Source organism: Onychomys torridus, chromosome 8 (assembly GCF_903995425.1).
Source record: "Onychomys torridus chromosome 8, mOncTor1.1, whole genome shotgun sequence".
Taxonomy (NCBI): Eukaryota; Metazoa; Chordata; class Mammalia; order Rodentia; family Cricetidae; genus Onychomys; species Onychomys torridus.
In genome coordinates, this window is record NC_050450.1 from 96,498,399 (window position 1) to 96,519,551 (window position 21,153).

General features: G+C 37.3%; 1 protein-coding gene across 1 annotated transcript in view; it reads left to right on the forward strand.

The window, feature by feature from the left end:
* The window catches only part of Cep112 (centrosomal protein 112), a 385,003-nt gene that overhangs the window by 87,390 nt on the left and 276,460 nt on the right, over window positions 1–21,153 (forward strand). The window contains exons 14-17 of the mRNA XM_036195322.1: window positions 13,089–13,243; window positions 13,528–13,657; window positions 14,282–14,374; window positions 15,889–15,948. Of these exons, the coding sequence (XP_036051215.1) occupies window positions 13,089–13,243; window positions 13,528–13,657; window positions 14,282–14,374; window positions 15,889–15,948 (438 nt within the window). The remainder of the gene's footprint in view (window positions 1–13,088; window positions 13,244–13,527; window positions 13,658–14,281; window positions 14,375–15,888; window positions 15,949–21,153) is intronic.

A 21,153-nucleotide genomic window follows, 5' to 3' on the forward strand; every position in this document is an offset into this window, starting at 1 on the left:
AGCCCTGCTGGATAAAGCAAGCTCAGATTCTCTGACCCTGAGTAATTTGGGCCTCCACAGTGGATGACTGCCTTTGTTTTTCCAGTCTTACTTTTGAGTCATTCTTCCTGTCTCTCAATCTGTCTTGGCTGTTGTGTATGTAACTTCCCTTCCATGAAGTTCTCCATTGTCTATGGGTAGCTAGTTTCTCTGGCTTAGTTAACACCATTACTGTTGCTTATAGTTACTCTTGATACTCAGTTCCTTTTTCCTTGTTGAGCAGAATTGTCCTGCCTGAGCCTTTTCCTTTGATGGCTACATTTTTTTTTTGATGGCTACATTTAAAATCAGCTTTCCACATTTATAAAGAAACAGGATTTGGAGCATCTCTTTTCTTTAGAATATAATTTCTGAAATTTTTTATGTTTATTGTTAAAACGTACATATTTTGGGGGACTGGAGGGCTGGCTCAATGGTTAAGAGCACTTGTTGCTCATACAGAGGACCTGTGTAAGTTACCAGCAGCTATACCTCAGCTCACAACTATCTGCAGTTCCAGTTTCAGATGGTTGGATGCTTCCACAGACACTGCACACATGTGGTGCACAGACATACATGCAGACAAGACACCAGACACATGAAATAAAGGAGTAATATTTTTAGAAAGATACAATTTTTTAATAAATATTTGTCACAGATTTTAACCCTTTACACATATGTAACAAGTATTTTACTTCACTGTGCTGTCCATTGACTAGAGCTTATATGAAATGTTAAATAATGGTGGCAATCATAGCTTTTAAACCAAAGCTATTCTTATTTCAAAAGGTATGCAGACTCACAATTTGAAGAAAAGCTGCTTCTCTGTTGTCATTGTTTTGCTCATTGTTTAAACTAGCATACAAATAATGGCTCTCATTAGAGCATTCATGCATATTTTCTTCTTATTTGTCCCCTTCCCACTCTTCTCCCTCATCCTTGTGTCCCTCTCTGTCCCCTTGCTTCTTCTCCTAAAGCCTCTGTTGCCCTCATCTCACATGTGTGCCGTTCCCCTCTTTTTTCTTTCTACCCTCAAGAGCTCTTCTTTCCTGCTGTTTCTAACTGCAGCATGCACCAAAGCACATGTGCAGATGTACACACATGGACATGCACATTCACAAAATAAAATCTAGGATCTGCATATGAGAGAAAACATGGTGTATTTCTCTTTCTGAGTCAGAGTTATTTTATTTCATATAATGATTCCAAGTTAGGACCATTTTCCTGCAAATAACACTATTTAAATTTCTCTATAGCTAAATAAAATTTTATATATATATATTTCCTTCCTGTTAATAGTGTTTCTATCAAGAAAGATACTGACTAATATTTCATCACAATAATTTACTTATACATTACATAGATAAAAGTCAATAAAAATGGCTTCATTCCAGTTGTCTCTCATTATATTTGAGAATTAAACAAACAAACAAAGAATACACTTCTACTTGCTTGTTAATGAACATGTGGAAGAAATAGGACAAAAAGAAAGAAAAGTGTCTTTGTAATAAAACCAATGTTGGAAAAGCCATATGTGACTGTCCAGGCTTCTATTGTCAGTCTAATGCTGGGTATTGTCATTAAAACACACAAACAAGAACCTTGCCTGGTGATAGGTGCATTAGTGACCTGGCACTGCCACCATAAATGACTGTGATTTAGGTGAGTTGGAATGCTGCAGATATATTGCCTTAACAGTTCCCAGGCAAGCGGTGAAACTCAGAGTGTCAGCAGAACCTGTTGTCTTTGAAGATGCTGTAGGAGAAAGACCCTTTGTGGTGGGGGCAGGCAGGCCTTGACACTCTTTGGCTTCCAGCTGTAGCTGTGTCATCACCTGGTGTTGTTGTGTGGCTCTGTGCCAGTGTCTTCACATAGTCTTTCTGTGAGGCCAACTGTCTTTGAACTTGGGACCCTCCAATCCAGAGTGATTCATACTGAGTCTGAAGTTATTCTGTTTTCATTAAAATATTTCTACATCTGTTAATGGGTCTTAATGGTAAAGAATTTGCCCTGAATGTGCAAGGCTTTGGGTCCAATTTCCAGCACTGCCCCAAACAACAAACAAACAAACAGTCACATTACTTATAAGTCTTAGATATTGGTTTCAGTATCTCTTTAGAGGTGAGGTGCAGCACAGAACAGTAGCTAAAGAATTATGTCTAGTGGTTACCACTTTAAGACTGAAAATACTGAAAAGTAACTAGTTGGGTCTACGAAAGAGAAAGGCGTGTTTATTCTGGTGCTTTCTCTTTTGCTACAGAACTAGCTGGCAAAGGGGTGAATCTGGTACCTTTCATCTTCAGCTATTCATAACAGGATGGCTGACACATGCTGTGTTCTGTTTGCTTATGCTGCTGGGTTTGGTTTTTTATTTGTTTGGGGCCTTTTGAGAGAAGGTTTCAATTTATAGTCAAGAATGGCATCAAACTTAAAAAAATCTACTGCCTCTGCATCCTGGATGTTGATATTACAGGTGTCTGCCTTCATGCTTGGGATTTTACCATTTTTTTAAATAAAACTTTAATTAATGATTCATTTAAAATAAAATAATAAAATCATTGCATGTGAACATAAATAACAATATTTTAATAACTTGTAGTCTGAGTACTAAATATGAATGTATGCACATATATAACAAAGATATATAAACAACTAAATTTTATAAAAGAAAAGAAATTGAATGACATACAGCATTGCTTTTCACTTTTGTCAGTCTTAATCTTTGGCTTAATAGAAGGTGGCTTGGCTGGGTCTTCATTCACGTTTACATTCATTCTATTTAGATTTCATATAATGTCACCTCTAGAAACTACACAGACAAAGATCAATGTCTTCATGTTATTTAAAAATAGATTTGATCTCGCTGACCTACCAAGATTCAAAGGGTCTCAGGAGCTTGTTGAATTTTGAGAACTGCTACTCTAAGACACAGGTTTATGATTTTTTTTAAATCAGAATTCACACAAGGACTAAATTTTTAAATTGTGTACAAAACATACATAAGTACATACAAAAACATATACCTACTTGAAAAAGTGTCACTTTTACCATTTGCCAGTCACTATGACATAATCTCTTGTTTTTATTTAATTTTATCTCATTAAAATGTCCAGTTATGATTTGCACCTTGATTTCATGTTGGATTAGATCGTGGCTTGAAACCTCCCTTTAGGGTGCATGTATTGAAAAATCTACTTCCTTTGTGATTCACTTTTTCCAAGTGGTAAGAACAACTTGTGCTTCCATATAGGGGATGTAAGAGTCATCCCCTCTTCCTGGGAGCACTCAGGATTAGCAAACTTTACATTCCTTCAACTTTGAAAATGTCACATTTTAATTTGTAGTTCTATCACTGTTTCCTGTCATTTAAGATTGCTTCTTTATCTCCTCGATTTATTTCTAAATTTGGCTTTTCCCTTGATTTTAAGTGTTTTGTATGTTTAGTATCCAAATCAATTATTGGGTTTTCTCTACTCATTCTCTTTTTATTGGACAAAATATGCCTAATCAAGTTTTATATTTTAAACATTTATGTATAAGTATTAATAGTATTAAGAAATTTACTTTGTTGGACAACCATCTCTGCCCCCATTGGTATACTTTATTTATTAAATAATATAAATGGTAAGTCTGTTTCACAGTAGAATTTTTATTTTTATCCACTTGGAGAGAAAAGTGCACTTCGGATTTAAAAGTTCATCTTCAGAGAGACTTCATTCAGGTTTTGGAACTTTGAAGCATTTTGAAAGTTGAATTTTAAAATGCGCATTCAGACTTTGTTATAGGTAATAATAAATGCAGAGAATCATTGAAAGAGCAGGATTGAATTCAGAATTCATCAGTGCAGCACAGAGTTTGTGAGCAGCTCCTGATTTAATAACTAAGCCAGGTAGAGTTCAAGACCTGGCTTAGGATGGAAGACAAGACTGTCAGGAAGAATTAGATCCTCTGTTGTACTTTCAACATTTGTGCTTTTTGTTGAGTCTTGTTTTATTTTATGGCCATTTATTGTAGTTTTGTCTAGGCATTTATATATTTTGACATTAGCAGTAAGTTTTTAATAGGAGTCTCATAGATAAAAACTTTCTTCTTAAACAAATCCTAAAACACTATCTCCAGTCCTAAGCAGGATTTTTATTTCCCCTGTGTTAGGAACTGAATATAGGCAAGTACACTGTCACTGAACTGTGTCCCTGGCCCTCCACTCCTCACTTTTTATGTTATTAACCTCATAGAGATTAAACACCCATACTTCCTAAGACTTACTTCCTTTTCGTTGAGTGGGTCCAATTAGAGAGCTGTTAGTTACTACCAAGGTATTTTTACCACTACTACAGCCTTATCATTATGGTGTTATGCTGGTGGTTGTTGTGGTTTGTAGATATCATAGCTGTTGAGGGCTGTTGGTTGTTTACCTTCTTTGGAAGTTTTCATGGCTTCTTCTGGTACCATGAAAACTAGTCCTTGGAGAGGAGGCATTTAGGTCAGCTCCAGGTCAGGAGCCTCTGGGCTGAAGTGTGTGCTGACTTCAACTGTAGAGACTCACCTTCTACCTCTGGGGACGATCAAAGACAATAGCAGTAGTAATCTATAGTGTTTGGGGAGTCTCTTGGGCAAAATTGACCAGCACAAGAGAGGCACTCTGATGCTTTGAGTTGGAGTTTTATTAGATGGTCTTGTCTATGCCCAGACAAGGAAACTTCTTTAAACTATATATGTATATTTATGTACAGACTTTTGTGTATTAGAGGTGTCTCAGTTTTGGTTTTATTGCTGTGATGAAACACCATGACCAATGCAACTTGAGAAGAGGGTTTATTTGGCTTACACTTCCACATCACTGTTTATCACTGAAGTAAGTCAGGATAGGAACTCAAACAAGGAAGGAGCCTGGATACAGGAGCTGATACAGAGGCCATGGAAAAGTGCTGCCTACTGGCTTTCTCAACCTGCTTTCTTATAGAACCCAGGACTACCAGCCCAGGGTTGGCCCCACCCACAATGGACTACACCCTCCCCCATCAATCACTAATTCAGAAAATGCCTTATGGCTGGATCTTCTGGAGACATTTTCTCAATTGAGGTTCCCTCCTTTCATGTAACTAGCTTGTGTCAAGTTGACATAAAACTAGCCAGGACCAGCTCTCTTGCCTGTCACAGGTAGCAAAGGGTGGGCAGGGGCAATCTTTTCCTTACCCATGCTACCCCATAGTAGACAAGGCGAGTAGGGATCAGCTTTCCTGCTCTCATACTTTCAGGTCAGTTCACCTGCATCCCTGACCATAGCATCAGCTCTAATGAGCTTCCCAGGTGAGGTACATGCCTGTGGTAAGGAATGGGGCCATCTTTCCTAAGTGTGTGTGGGGCAGCTCTCCTCTGAGGGGCAGGGCCGACTCTCCTTTTGCATTATCCAGTGTGGGGCAGGGTCAGCAATTCTAGGGCCATTGAAGGAGAGGGCATAGTTCCAATGACCCGACCCCCTGTGCTAACAGAGGCCATGGACATCAATCATCCTAGACTCCAACCTGAGTTATGAATTGATCTACCATCCACCTCATCTGAACTGTTGGAGCTGGTGAAGGGGACTAACTTACAGATCCCAAACAGTAGGCTCTCCAGGACATAGGACAACCACAGGATATCCAAGAGGAGCCCCAGTGAGAACCTTTTATTGGTGGTGGTGGTGTAGCAGAAGCCAATGACTTGTGGCAAGGAATACTTGCAAGTAAAGATGAATGGACTAATGGGTAAATTGTGTGACTCAATGGGCCACATTATAGCTTCCACGACAATATTATTCTCTCTCTCATTTTATTTCTTTGTTTTGTTTGCTTTTTGTTTTACTTTTACATTTGGTTTTGTTTGGGAGGTGTTGCAAGGCAGAGGGCAGATTTGAGGGGACAGGGAGATAAGTGGGATCAGAATACATTATGTGAAATCCACAAAGAATCAATAAAAGTTAAAAAAAAAAACTTGCCAGGACAATAGGATTTATTTTTTTAGGTAAATCAATAATAGTATCATTCCTTACAATTTTTCTAGACATTCATACTGTATTTTACCCTCCCCCATCTTGTATTTTCTTTTGACATTATGCACTTCAGAATTCTTCACTTGAGCATAGAATTGTGTGCAAAAACAGTGTATGCTCAGATTTTATTTTAAGATAAGTAATCAAAGAGTAGCTGACACCACACATTTTTCTTCTTATTAAAATGATATAGTCACTCTATATACAAGTGCTTGCTCATTAAGTAGAGATCTTAATGCAGAGGAGATTTGATTTACCTTCAATACCCGTCTGCATCTTAGAAATCATGTCAACTTTCACCAATAGTTAGATCCCTACAAGTGTTCATTCTAAGATTTCTGTGACAGCTAGCTTTATCCTTTTCGGTCTTACTGGCTCACCTCTCTTCCCCTTTCTCCTAGCTTGATTGGCTGCTTTTCTTTTTTTCTATTTCTGGATCCTTTTCCTGACTTCCATTCTCTGTCTCCTTAGAGACAATTGTTCTTTTTGACTCAGGCTCAGGACCACATAATCTGTCAGTCCTCATAGTCAGTACCAAGTAGACTGTTTTTACTCTTTTTTCGTTTTTGATCTTGGATCTATCTGTGGTCTGACAGCCTGTCTATTTACTTACCTATCCATCTGTCCATTAGGCATCTATCTTGTGTCTATATCATCGACATACCTATCTATCATCTAACAGTGATCTGCATTTTACTTACATATTCTTTGAATTGTTTGCTAAGGGTTTGTATGAAGAAGTAATCTTTGCTAATACAGTAAAATATGGTCTTAGGTGTGTTTCAGGTAGTGTGGCATCAGATTGACACTTCACTTTGAAAAGTGGTATGAACTTGAGGGAATATGCCAACTTCCATGTTGTAGGGATAGGTAGGGGGATTATTCTTCTTTATCTCCAATATTTATGAAGTAATTTTGAATGTAGTTTTTATAATTTCATGATGCTAGAATAGGAATTTTTATACAAAGATAAACATAATTTGGTGGAATTAAAAAATCACCCTACAAAAGTATTAATAAATTCAGGAAGAAAAAGATTATTCATGAGTGTTGTAGAATGACACGATTTAAATTTAGTTGTTATACTCTGCTGTAGTGTAATTCCTATGCAGTGAAGTTTGAAATGCAAACATATGAAGGTAATCATATATTAACCTACTTACAAACCCACTGACATTGCCACCAGAGGGTGGGGTGGGTAACGGCTTTATTTTTAGAGCATTCTGGGTATATATTTTATTTTTTAATGTTATTTATTTTTATGCATTCAAATGTTTTGCCTACATATATGTGTGTGTGCTTGTGCCTGGTGACCATGTAGACCAGAAAGGGCACTGGATTCCTTGGAACTGAGTTATAGACAGTCATGAACTACTAGGTGGGAGCTGCATCTTTCACAAGATCAGTTAGTACTTTTAACTACTGAGTCATTTCTTCATCTCCTATTTATGTATTTTCAAACAGATTTCTTGGGAATGGAGAGATTGTCTCAGTAGTTGAGAGTGCCTATTGCTCTCCCAAAGGACCCATATTTGGTTCCTAGCACCCATGTTGGTTGGCTCACAACTGCCTGTAACTCCAGCTCCAGTGGCTCCCATAGCCTTCTGTCCTCTGGAGGTGCCCCACATATGTATGAATATGGGGCACACACACACACACACACACACACACACACACACACACACACCCCTAAAAGAAATAATTAAAACTTGATTTTTTTGAAGATTATTTTGTTGTATTTTAAACCTGATGCCTTTTGATATTAATCTAAGCCTACCAAGGCATATATATATTCAAGACCTGACTGGGTAAGGGAAATTTTGTGGTATTGGGTTGTGATTTTTACCACCCTGAAGATTATCTAGTATGTTTCTGAGTCTGATTTTACTTGGAATGAGTTGCTTATAAAGGAGCTCAGAAATGAGCAGGATTCACCATCTCACCCCTATTGTCATACATTGCTCCTGTGTGTAATGCCTATAACCATCACATTTTAACACAAATCCTGCCTTACCAGTGGTTGTTAGCAGCAACAATTATGAGGACTGGCTCAGTGCTTAAGCAAAGACCTGGGTTTGATTCCCAGTAGCCACATAGCAGCTCACAATGGCCTGTAAGTCTAGTTCCAGGGGACCTAATGCTCTCTTCTGGCCTCCACAGATACCAGGCATGCATGTGGTAAACATATGTCTGTGAGGGCAAGCTTTGATGATGATATGATAGACACAATGGAGTGGGTTTTGGTTAGAAGATCTTATGTTCCATTATGCTGGTTACCATTTTGCCAGAAGAGTGAGTTGCTAAATTTTAGTTTTCTTAATAGTTAAAATTATGTTAGTAATTCCTATCTCATAGTTGGGTGTGGTGTGTGTTAAATGGCCTATTGATTGCTAACACTTGTTGACACTTTACATAGTTCCTAGCCTACAATGAGAACTCACTGCTTGTTATTTATTGTCTTATCTTCTTCATTGCAGTATGTTGATAGCCAATGAATTCTTGGGTATTCAGTTTGGGAAGATATTTGCATATGCTCACATTTAGTGTGATATATTATGGCCATCCTTTTTTTCTCACCTTTTTATTGTTGTTAAAAATGTCAAACATAACATCTACCCTCCTAACAATATTAACCATATACCCAGTACTGTACAGCAGATTTCTATGACTTCCAGTTTTCTGTGACTGACTCTTCTGTATGTGAACATTAAGTCCTCTTTTTCTCCTCCCCAGTGCTACCATTCTACTTTCTGATTCTATGGATTTCTGACTACTATAGACACACAGTGTAATTGGGAGCACTCAGTGTTTGTCCTTCTATGACTATCTTATTTCACTTAACATAATGTCCTTAATTTTCATTCAGGATGCAACACATTGATAATTTTTTTTTTTTTAAAGACAAAGTCTTAACATGTAGCCTTGATGGCCTGGAGCTCACTATGTAGATCAAGCTGGCTTTGAACTCATGGAGATCTGTTTGGCTTTGCCTCCTGGGTGCTGGGATTAAAGGCATGTGCTACCACACCAGGCCAGATTTTCCTTCTTTCATGGCTATGTGAAGTTGTTTCTACATCTTAGCTATTGAGAATCATTGCAGGATAAACATGGGATCTCCAGTAGATCTTTGAGATCTTAATTATAGGGTGAAGAGATGGGTAACTACCTCCAGAAATAAGGTTGGTAGATCATTTGGTGGTTATATTTTTAGGAGTTTTTTCTTTTAGCAAACTTTATTTTCCATTGCGGTCACAAGTTTTAAATCTTTTAAAAATAGTTTTTTTTTTTTAATTTGTTTTACACATTCTTGACAATATCATGACCCTATGTGATTTCTGTGATTTCCAATGTGATTCATTCCCCAGCTACCCTCCAGCATCCCTTCCCTTTCCTACCAGCTCCCTTTCCAGCTAGTCTCCCACCTTCCTGTTCTTCCCTCCCTTCAACCGTTGTCATTCCTCCCTCCCTCTACCCATTCTTCATCTCTCCCCAAACTGTCTCCCTCCTCCCTACTCATCCTTCTCTTCCTCCCTCCCCATTTCTCTCCATTGATTCTACCTCTAACTGTCATTCTCTGGCCTGTGCAGATAATCACAGCTGCTGTTCACAATTGCTGGCCTTCTATCTAGAGCAGTGCCCAATCACTTGGTTCTCATAGTCTTTCCACCTCTCCTATCCTAATGTTCCTTGGGCTTTAGAGGGGCGACACATGACATGTTTGGGGCCCAGCATTCAGTAGTCACTTGTTCTTAGCTCTTCTACCAGTGTGGATCCTGCCATTGCCGAAAGAGGCTGCTCTGACCAAAGTTGAGAGCTGCACCAATAAGTGAGTATAACTGTAAATTAGAAAGCAGTTTAACTATATGCCCATTTAGCAAAACATCAGCAATACATTTCTCCCACAGCAATACCTGTGATCTCTATCACGATGGGCTTTTGAATAGTCTTTATACCATTCCATATGGGGGAAAAGCTAAAAAACTATTAGAGGAAAATTATCCCCAGAATATTCATGCTACTATTGTACCTGTGGGGGTATTTTGCTATGCAGTTTAGCATTATAGCACCCAGGGTTTATAGCTGGGTGTGATCATTGATGAATTTTCTCCCCCATCAGCCTGCATAGCACCTTCCAGCACTGTGAATATATAAATGGTAACCAGCAGGGAAGAAGCTTCCAACTGAGTTCTGGCTTGGTTTTTCTGTGTTCTGTATCCAGAGTGCACTTTCTGAAGCAGTAGTGTCTTAATGTAGTTCTGGTAAGCAGTGACAATATTTTCAGTTGTTTGGGAACCTCTGGAAGTTATTTGGTCAACAGCTCATAGGGGAGTATTCTGCACTTGGCACTGGATTCCGGCTTGAAATCCTTGACTTCTGGGAGCAAAGTTAACCACCTATACAGAGTACTTCATTCAAGTTCTTTTTAAAGTCAAACTTTCATTTAGCTTGTAAAGTAACAGGCTTTTCTATGTTTTCATGCCTCCATGTTTTACTTGACTCTCTCCCTCTGCTTTCTAATGTCTTCCTACCCATACCCCCTTAAATGTTTTCTTCTCCAGTCTTCCTACCACCCTCATCTCCCTGACCCGTCTGCAGCCTCTATGGTTCCTTTGTTTCTGGCTCCTATTGACACTCCAACTTAAATGCACTTGTCCAAACATTCCAGTCTAAGATCTGCATATGAGAGGATATATAGTGTTTGTCTTTGGGGGCCGAGGTTACTTCCCTCACTATAATATTCTTGCCAGTACTGTACAAGATTTTCAATTTCTCCTCATCCTCACCAACATTTGCTCTACTCTTATTGGAGCATAGATAGCAGTTGCAAATGAATGCAGACAAGTAAGAATGTGTGACTGCCTGTCACCAGGGTCCTTGTTAGTATTGTGCAGATTTACAGAATCTACAGGTGTCTGAGGAAATGACCACCAGTTCGAACTATGGCTTCCAATAGGAAAATGACAAGGAGCCATTTCTGACCATTTGCCTTATTTAGTAGGTATAGTCAATGACTACATCTTGCTCACAGATACCATTTTAGGTCCCATAAAGTTTTAATGGTTGATCAGTACCCAAATTAAACTTTAGAGTTCACTTTATCATTGTTGTTAATCTTCAGTGCCCCTGGATATTTGAGATCCCAAAACTATTTCAATGTTTACTGCTTTTTTCATTGAAACAGTGGGTGTGTTTCCCCATCATCTTACTTTCTTTCTCTTATAAAAAGTAGTCTGTACTTTCATCTGAGCATTTTCTCTCTTCTTCACTATATTCAGTTAGTAATATTGTAGAAAGAGATTTTTTCTGGCTGACAGAGACTCTTTTTCTTTAAGCAAAGTCTGTTGGTTTATCTGCAGCAGTTCTGCCCCTTGCTCTTGGTTTATGTCTTTGGCCACTAGGTTACTTTCTAAGAGTTCATAAAGACCACTCGTTTATGTCTTTTACTCTGGGTAGTCTTTGTCTTGACTTTGAAATTTTTGTCCCCTGTCTCTGTATAGGAGACAAGGAGACCCGACCCTCACTTTGTGCAGTCTCAAGTCTCAGCTGCCTTGCCACCCTTTGCTGACTTCTTGTCTAGTCCCCACTCATCATCCAAGATTAGAAAATACCTCTAGGATTAAAAAGGGTAGGAGGCAACTTAGAAAATGCTAATTCATCTTTAGCATTCTTCTTCTTTCTTACATCCAGTCTGCCTTGAGGCATCCACTAACACCTTCCTGCTATTTTTTTCCAGACTTACTTCTGTGTTTTTAGGTGTTCTGAATGGGAGAGTGGTGTTCTGTAGCCACCTCCTAATGAAGAGAACATCCTCCCTATGGTCCCTGAGGTGGAGTTGCAATTCTGCTTTCCTACCTATGGTCTTTTCATCAGTTCTGAAAAGAAGGACCGCAGAGCCCTTGATTCCACCACTGAACACTGGAGAGCAAGGAGTCCACTTGTGTTCTTGTCACACAGTTACTGTGTAGGAGCCGGGGCGGTTCAGAGAACTTTAGACATTTCTGGTCATCTTCTTAGACTGCTCAGCTCAGCACAGAGGCAGAGGGGATGCAGTGGGTTTGAAAGAAGTCACATGTCTGCTCTGGGTCATTTACAAAATTCATCAATGTGCTGTTTTTAGGCAGACAGAATGATTTTCATTTCACAGATTTGGAAGATGTTGCACCAAAATTTAACTTGCCTATCTATTCAGTTTTCTAATGAAGAAAAGGTGAATGGAAGAAAGGTGTTGGGTTTTAACAGTAATGTTTAAACTTTATCTTAACTCTTTGTCACAGAAAAACAATAGAAAAGAAATGCCACACTAAGCTTTCCTACTTGCATTTATTAGAAGTGTAGTTGTTAAAATGGAAACCAGTTGTCTCTCAGCTACTGCTATTTTAGCATGGTTTCGATTAAAACATCCAGAAGCTCATAAACACCTTTATTTGGGATTTAAATGCAGTCCTGCCAAATTGATGAATTCAAAATAACTTAAATGCCAAATAATAAAGAGGCAATTTATTTAAATGTTGCTTTTGAATACATTAGAAAAGTAGAGAACTGCTTTAAATGAAATAGAAAAAACCATTACAGATGAAATGAATAAAATTTTATGGGATAAAATATTCCTGTATACTTGCTAATCATGAATATGTTATGTGGTATTCCTGGCATTAATATAGAGGGTTATGAATTTCATTTTTGAAATATCATTATTAAAACAATGCGAGAGAAGGACAAATCTAAACTATACTAAGAAGGCACAAAGGGCTTGCAGTCCACGTGAGGAGTGGGCCTTGTCTCTTTGCTCTCATGGAAAATTGTCAGCCTCAGTAAACATTTCATGAATGAGTGAATTGTTGAGTATGTATAAACATGCTGGTAATTTAATAGTAAACAATGGTTTTTAAAGTTTGGTTAGTTTAGAGAGTTCTACTTTACCAATATTATGACTTATTTGTCCATATTATTCTCATGGGCGATATGTTTCTTCAGAGTGCTTACTGGGCCACATGCTTGAAAAGCTGGTTAGAGACCTTCCTAACGATTGTTCTTGCAGAACCACATGATCAAAGAACTGGAGGGCCGTGTCCAGCAGCTGATGGGGGAAGCAGAGAACAGCAACTTACAAAGGCAGAAATTGACTCAAGAAAAACTGGAGCTTGAAAGATGTTACCAGATGACATGTAGTGAATTACAGGAGCTGAAGACAAGGTAGTGCTGAGTCAGCTGTCTGTTGGGCCAGCACTGACTGACTTTATAAATGGCCTTGGAGAGGCAGGCAGACTAGCAGTAAATCTTAGGACATTCCTACCAAAATAGGATTGTTTACAGATTTCTAAAAGTAGTTTAGAACATAATGTTTAAAACCAGTTGATGAAAATTTTGATACTTACTTCATATATTGAAAGATAATGTACTTGAATTTAGTTAAGATATCCATTTTAGAGATTGGTTCTAAAAATATAGAAAATTATTTTTTTATCCTACTGTTTTAGGCGTAACATACTACATAAAGAGAAAGAACATCTTGTGAATGATTATGAGCAAAATGTGAAATTATTAAAAACCAAATACGATTCTGACATAAACCTCCTGAAACAAGAGCACGCGCTTTCAGCTTCTAAGGTATTGTACATGTGGGTAGCCACATTTACACGAGTGTTCAGCTGTGGCCAGCCATGTAGCAGCCAGTCATTTCAATGTGAAATTAGCCCCGTCTACATTTTGTTCTTGAAATCACAAGACTTCAAAACATTTGCTGCTGTTTAGAACACTGAAAACACTGTCTAGCAACTGATACAGTACTTAATAGCGCCTTGCTGAGTACTGAAGGGTTAGGAAAGGAATTCTGAGAAATGTTTCCGAAAGTGCCACCTCACACATACAATGGTGTACTTTGAAATGCTTGTTTTATTGTATTCTTATTTTTAAATTTTTAAAAATTTCTATAAAATTTTAATTCAGTGTTACATTTTCATAGCATTAAATACTATGCAGATTTTAACTTATATTTTTACTTTAAAATATGAAATTTTGGCTTCAAATGGTTTTCTAGCTCAGCCCACTGTCCCTCTTCCAGTATACTTAGAGCAGATTTAAGTTTCATACTATGTTTAAAATATTTTTATTCAGCTTTAGGTAACTTCAATTCTGACTGAACTTTCAGGGGTAAAATGGTAGCTTTATGTCAATCAGAAGTGGAACAGTACAAAAGTCAGTGCTCTGCTCTCTGTTCTGCCATCCTCACAGACATCTGGAGTGATTGAAGATCTGGAACAGAACATCTGTCAGTTAAAGCAGCAGATCCAGGAGTTAGAGCTTCAGAGGAAACAGCAAGAAAAGGTGAGTGTGCACTTCCGCCCGATCTGTGTCCTCGTTCCTTTGCTTTCTGTGTGCATGGTGGAAGTCATTAAGAAGGAACTTAGAAGTCCTTGGGGTGGAGTCGTTCATTGCTCACTGTATTCCTGGCATTTACCTCACACCTGAAGATGCTTCTAGAGAGAGAATAAAAGACCAATGATTTGAAAGATCTCTTTTTAGACATTAGTTTTGAAATAAAACTTTGAATGATTTAAGAATGAGATCTTGAAATTTTCAGGAAAATAGATGAATTTGGAAATTCTAATACCAAGCAGGGTGACCCAAGTGTATAAATATAAACCCTGAATGTTTTTTCTCATATGTATGTAGTTTCTAGCCCATAATATGTACATCTGGTGTGCAGGAATGTGGCTAAAACCTAAGAAACAAGAAAGGAGAACAAGACATAGTAAAGGGAGATGGGGTTGGGAAAAAGTACATATGGAGTATGAAAGAGAAGAAGGTATGGGATGAGAGTAAGGGGGCTCTGAGTAGTAGAGGTAATATGAAGGGGAAGGAAATTCTACTAAAATGCTTTGTTCAAAATGCCACAATGATATCTAATATATTGTATGTTAATTTAAAATAAAATTATTTAAATATATTAAACTATATAATATATTAATTATAAATTGTTTTACTATGTTAATATTTTTTAAAGATTTATTTATTTTATTTTATGTGCATTGGTATTTTGCCTGCATGTATGTCTGTGTAAGAGTGTCGGATCTCCTGGAACTAGAGTTGCAGACAGTTGTGAGCTGCCATGTGGGTGCTAGGAATTGAACCCAGGTCCTCTGGAAGAACAGCCAGTGCTCTTAACTATTGAGCCATCTCTCTAGCCCCTATATTAAATATTTTAAAAATTAAGTTCTAATGTTTATTTTTGGTATGCTGTCAATACTGTGCATCATCACTGGTGTGAATAGGAGATAAATTAAATAAATGTGTATATATTATTTGCTGTTCTTTCTACATCTTATTAGTGTAGTATGCCATTAGTTTTTTTGTTCGATGTAGAAAAATCTCTCATATAAGTGTATTTTAGAACAATTCTCCCTTTAAGTTCTCAAACTCCACTGTTTGAACTTTAAGTTCTCTTCCCCCTTTCTCTTTTTTCTCATAGCATTAATTTTCTCTCAAAGAGCATCAGGAATGAGGATATGAAGTAACTTCATAATTATCATTGCCATCTTGACTTAGTTACTCATTCCTAATCTTATAATCTTAAAGGTCACAACAATCCTTGTACTTGAGGACAACAACATCTTCATACAGCTAAGGTTTTATATCTTGTAATATAAAGTTGCTAATGTCCCTTCTTGTGACTTAGAAAATTATGTGCTCTGGGCTCTCTTAGTGATAAACAATTAACATGCAATACTCTGAAGTAAAGTTTGATATCAAGTACATTCATTGCTTTTATCGGGTCACTAATTTTATTAACTTTAGAGGTAATATTAAACATACTAAAAATAAACATTTATTATTCACAGGGTCAAGAAAATAAGTTTCACATGGAAAGGAACCATTTAAAACACACCTATGAGAAAAAGGTAATATATTTGATTGGAAATTATAAACATTTAAAGTAACAACTTAAGCAGTTAAGGGAAGCTGATTTATTAAAGTAATATATTTATTCCATCCTGTAAAGAATTATTTGTCTCTAACTTATTTTCAGCTAACCAATATAATCAAAGTTTTCCTGTTTAGGAACAGCTTCTTTGGCTCAGTTACTAATCACACAAACATTAAAGCTCCAGTTTTATGCTCTGATAGCTGAGTGAAGAGTATCATTGGCTGAATTACTCTTACAGACACCTGATGTTTTACTTTATTTTTACAAGTTTGATGTAATTGGGATTTACATTGCATTCCTGTGTATCATCCATGTAATAAAAACTATGAATATGTAATGAAAAATCCTAAATTAGTGAAAACATTGACTGCTTAAAACTTAACAGTTTCTTAGCATTCAGAATCATGCATATTTTCATCAATGTATTTTAATATTCCTATTATCAATAGTCACTAATAGATTATTAAGACAGCAATATACAGATTTATGGCTGACATTTCAGTTCTGAAATGGTTTGCTATTAGACATGGAAAGTAAAAGTAGTTGAAATACCAAATGTTTTGATAGTTTTGTTGTTACTTTTAATATTTGCCAAATGAATCTACTTGTAAAATATGCATATAACAAAAAATGAGGTTTACCCTTCCATTAAAATATATATAAACTAAAGCTAACCCTCGTATGTATTGTAACATTCTCAGTCCATTTTGTAACACATCTTTTTTGTCCACCTAGTTTCTCCATAGATATCATTTCAATGCTTACATTAGACAAGATATCATATTAGGTAATAAGATGAGTCTGGGAATAGTTAGGCACTCTGCCTTCCAAGAGCCTAACACATCCAAGAGATGTATAAGATAGAGTGTAGTTGTCATTTACAAAAAAGGATTTCTTCTGATGTATATTGATCTATGTTTGTGTGCTTTCTATAACTGTAATTATTTTTTACTCATTATAATTCAGTGCAAGATGTTTAGTATATTTTGTATCTAAAAATGGTATCTGAAGAGGAAGAGGAAGTAATGTTTTTATTGAAATATTTCAGTTTCTATGCTGAGAAATGCAGTTTCCTAAATATTTTGCTTACCAAAAAACACAAACAAACAAACAAACAAACCTGAAGTCTTCTCCACTATGTAAGGCACTGGGCTAGTCTGGGTGTACTTTTCATCCATTGTGCCCTGGGAAGACCTCTGGCTTCTCTTCCATTATGGAACACCTTCCCGGCCTGCTGCTCTGTTGCTGTTTGTCCCACCTTTCTTCTATCTGTTGGCCTGTGGAACAGGATAGACTGGCGCTTAGGAGCAAGGCACCCCTGAGAACTGTGTTGTGAAGAGATAGACCCAGATAGCTGTTTCCTCTACTGTTTTCTTGAGTTTTTAGCCATCGAGTAAACTAAGGTTCTGCTATCAGCCTTTCTCCCTGGTCAATAGACTAAAGGAAAGGAATATGAGAATTGGTTTTGTAGGTGGAGCTTAGGGCAAAAGCCCACATTGCAGCAGCCATAGAAGAAAGGCTTTGCCACCTCCCAACACACTGCAGAGCCAAGTAAGTAGTAGTGGAAACAGAGGAAACTTAATCAGTGGAACAGAGAAAAAGTGCTCACTAACCCCAGCCCATCTTCTGGGAAGGTTTAAAGTGAGAAAGAATCATGGTGGGAGGACAAGTGGTCTGCAGAGTTAAACAGTCCTGGTCACTCTGGTCAGCATCTCAGCTCTAGTCCTGCAAGGTCATCTGAAGATGTCTTTATTGCTTGGGGGGACAAGCTGACTCCCTGGAGAAGCTTGTTCATGCTCCAAGGCTCTGCCCTGCTAGGCTGTGCTGTTCTTGGAGTATAAGGTTCAGAACACTAACTGGAGACTGTTTTGCTCTGTTGTGGGGTTTGGAGCAAGGACAATATAAAGCTGACAGTAAGATCCCTCAGTTACTCCTGTCATTGTGCCTTTGGTTTGAAAGGCCCCAAGGTAAATTAGGTAGCACTGGCTCCTAGTTAGATTTGTCTTGGATGATGAACCTTAACTACTTCAGAGGTAAGTGACCAAAGTCAAGGAGTCAGATGCAACATAGAGATGGAGAGGCCAAGCTTTCATCTTACCTTCAGTTACCTTATGAGTTCAAGTGGGGATTTTTTAGGGAAGGCAATGCCTGTTATAATTCCATTTTTATCACTAACCTACTGGCTATTCCTGTTGTAGATCTCCTCTGAAAGGAGACTGAAAAGCCCTGTATTAGGCATGGTGATTGCAGCTATTCCCTTTCCAAGAGCTATCCATTGACCTCACTTTAAATAAAATAACCAGAATACATTTTGCTGTTCTCAGTGTAAACATGACTTGTTTAAAACAACAATCTCTTGAAGAAAAATAACTGCATTTGTTCATATTGCGAATGTTACTGATATTGTTTATATTGAAAGAGAAGTGTGCTCAGTGTGTCACTTTTGTTTCACAATTAATTCCATAATCCCCCTTTAAATTGACATCTGTTCTTCCTTCTTTATTGAACCTGCTGTGATCACAAGCCTTGAAGATTTGATGTCTTGTACCCCCCTGAGGGAATAGCCTTCTGACAGCTCAAAGAGCTGACATAAATCTCGCATAGTCCTGGACTGTGTAACTGGATAGCTAAATGGGATGTATAGGGCTTTTGTTTTGAGAGTGTTACAGGTGTGCACATTCAATAACTTTCCATATAAAATGTGGTTCTGAATATCTGTTCAGAATGAGGAAATGCCATCTGAATGACATTATTTCCTCATGCCAGTGCGAAAGCAGCAGGATGGGAGCATACCATCCCACTAGTCTTTGAGGTGGAAGAAACAGCATCAGATGCTGTCCCTAATTTAAGCACACACATATTATCTCATGGTCTTTATTGATCTCTGGTGGCTGTTGCCTTGTCTTCAGATCTTTGAACATCAAACAAATAATAGGCCATAAAACTAAATGTCATTGTTTGATGAAGTGTCCTAATCTGTTAAATCAGGAAATGGCTAGAGTAAATGATTTTACTAGTAAGGAAACACCTGCCTCCTACAAATAACCTAGTGCTTGTTTTCCAAACAGGCACTGGGAGGAAAGGATGATGGTGCTGTTTACCCAAAGAATTACAGGCAGATGCTCACATGCACAGGCTGAAATGCGCTAGACTTGACTTACCCTCTTAAAATCATTGTCGTAACTGTTAACAAATGTAATGGAAGTTCTGAGCACACTAAAGTAAGGGTTTTCCAGTGCTTAGTATTTATGTGGACTTTGTATAAGTATATTTCAATAATTTTAAAATGTTCCCAGCAGCTCTATATGCAAAGTATTAGATTGTGTATTTAACTACTACTGACACATTTTCTTTCAAAGGATAAGTGCCTTTCCCAAAATTCAAAAGGAGAAATGAAAATGTGCTGTTATAGTACTTGGTAAAGCCATGCAATGAGGTCCCCCATACTTTTACCACTGGGATATGGAGATTGGAGTGGCTAAGGGGCAGTGTTGTCCAGCTGGTTGTTTTAGGGAACAGCCCGGCTCTGTCCTCATTGCTATGCCACAAGCCACAGGTTTTTCTCACTTATGTACTCCTTTTTGATTCTTTACATTTGGGGAGAGAAGGAAGTATAAAATATATTATCATGTGTTCAATAAATATGTTTATGGCTACTGAAATCAATTACTTATAGTAAATGCTTATGTTTGATAGTAAACTAGGTATGTTAACTACCTGAAATACTATAGTTTAGTATTAACCATATATTGAGGAAAGATTAGAAGTAAATCATATTAAATCTTACTCCACATTACCTTTGGGCAACATAGTAATAGATGTGAACAAGAACTAGAAATAAAAATAAAAGGTAGATATTGGGCAATAACATCATCTTTATATTGTTCCCTAGTTTTATGTAAAAATGATTTATATAATATTCCCAACACAAATATTAAGCTACAGTCTTCTATCAGAATCAGTATGCATTGATTATTTGCATGGTATTTAATTATATATTACCTGCAAATACCTGAAATATAGATCAAAATAAAGTTATAATTTAAAAAGGATCTCAAGCATGCAATACTACAATATTCTGTGCAGAGGAAGCAAACCCAGAGCATCCTTTACTGTCTGCTTCAGTATGGGTCAGGGACGCTGGGCACAGAAATAGTAATGTAAGTGAAAAACAGCTTCACAGCATGTGTATCAGTGCATGCTTTCTTGCCTAGAGGGGAGCCCTTCTGCCCCACCCAGCTAGTCCTCTGGGCCTCCAGAAATGGGGCTGATAGTCTTAGAAATATTTATCAAGGTGCGTGTCTCACACACACATTAAGAAATGGAAGCCAAAATTAGAAACAGGTTAAGATTATGTAGTGAGTGATACAGAGAACTCACGGAACTCAGATTGCTTGACAATTCAGGATGTGCTTTATGAAAGGGCAAACAGCCTTATGTACTGTGCACATTTGTCTGTTGGTCATAATGACCTGGAATAATCAAGAAATACTTTAGTGTTCAAGCTGATATAGTAATTATAATTTTTTTACATTTTATTTAAAAACTTTTTAATCTTACATAAAAACCACAGTTCCCCTCCCTCCCAGAAATTATATTTTTACCATTGATTGAGAATTTATGTTTTCATATTTGTAAGAGCCTTACCTGAAGTATTTCACATTTATCAGAATACTTTGATATGGTTATTGTTGATCCCCATTTGTAGAAGGGCTGAGACACAGCATACTCAATAACTTGAGAAGTAGGGATAGGACCATTTAAACTCACTCTATAATTCTAGCTAGGGTTTCCAAAAAAATACTTAATGTGTAAAGTTTGTTCATATTTTAATTTAACATGCTTACTATATGCCAAGCATTGTAATATATATCAAGGACCTGTAAAAAGTAAAACAGCAATTGAAGTGTGAGCCTGGTAAATTGTGAACATACTTTTCTTTTTTCCTACGTAAAGTCAAATAAATTTAGTGGTAAAGATTTTCAAGGTGAAGTGATTCTTCTCATCTTAAGAAAATAGTATTTATGATATTTTAAGTTGGTCGTTACAGTACCAGGAAGGGGCGCTGTGTCTGCTAATTTTCCTGGTCACTCACTGCCTCAACATTCATTGTCTCCTTTGCTTCTCAGTTCTTCATTTAGTGGTTGCCACCACAGAAATCAGTAGAGGCTTTTTTGAT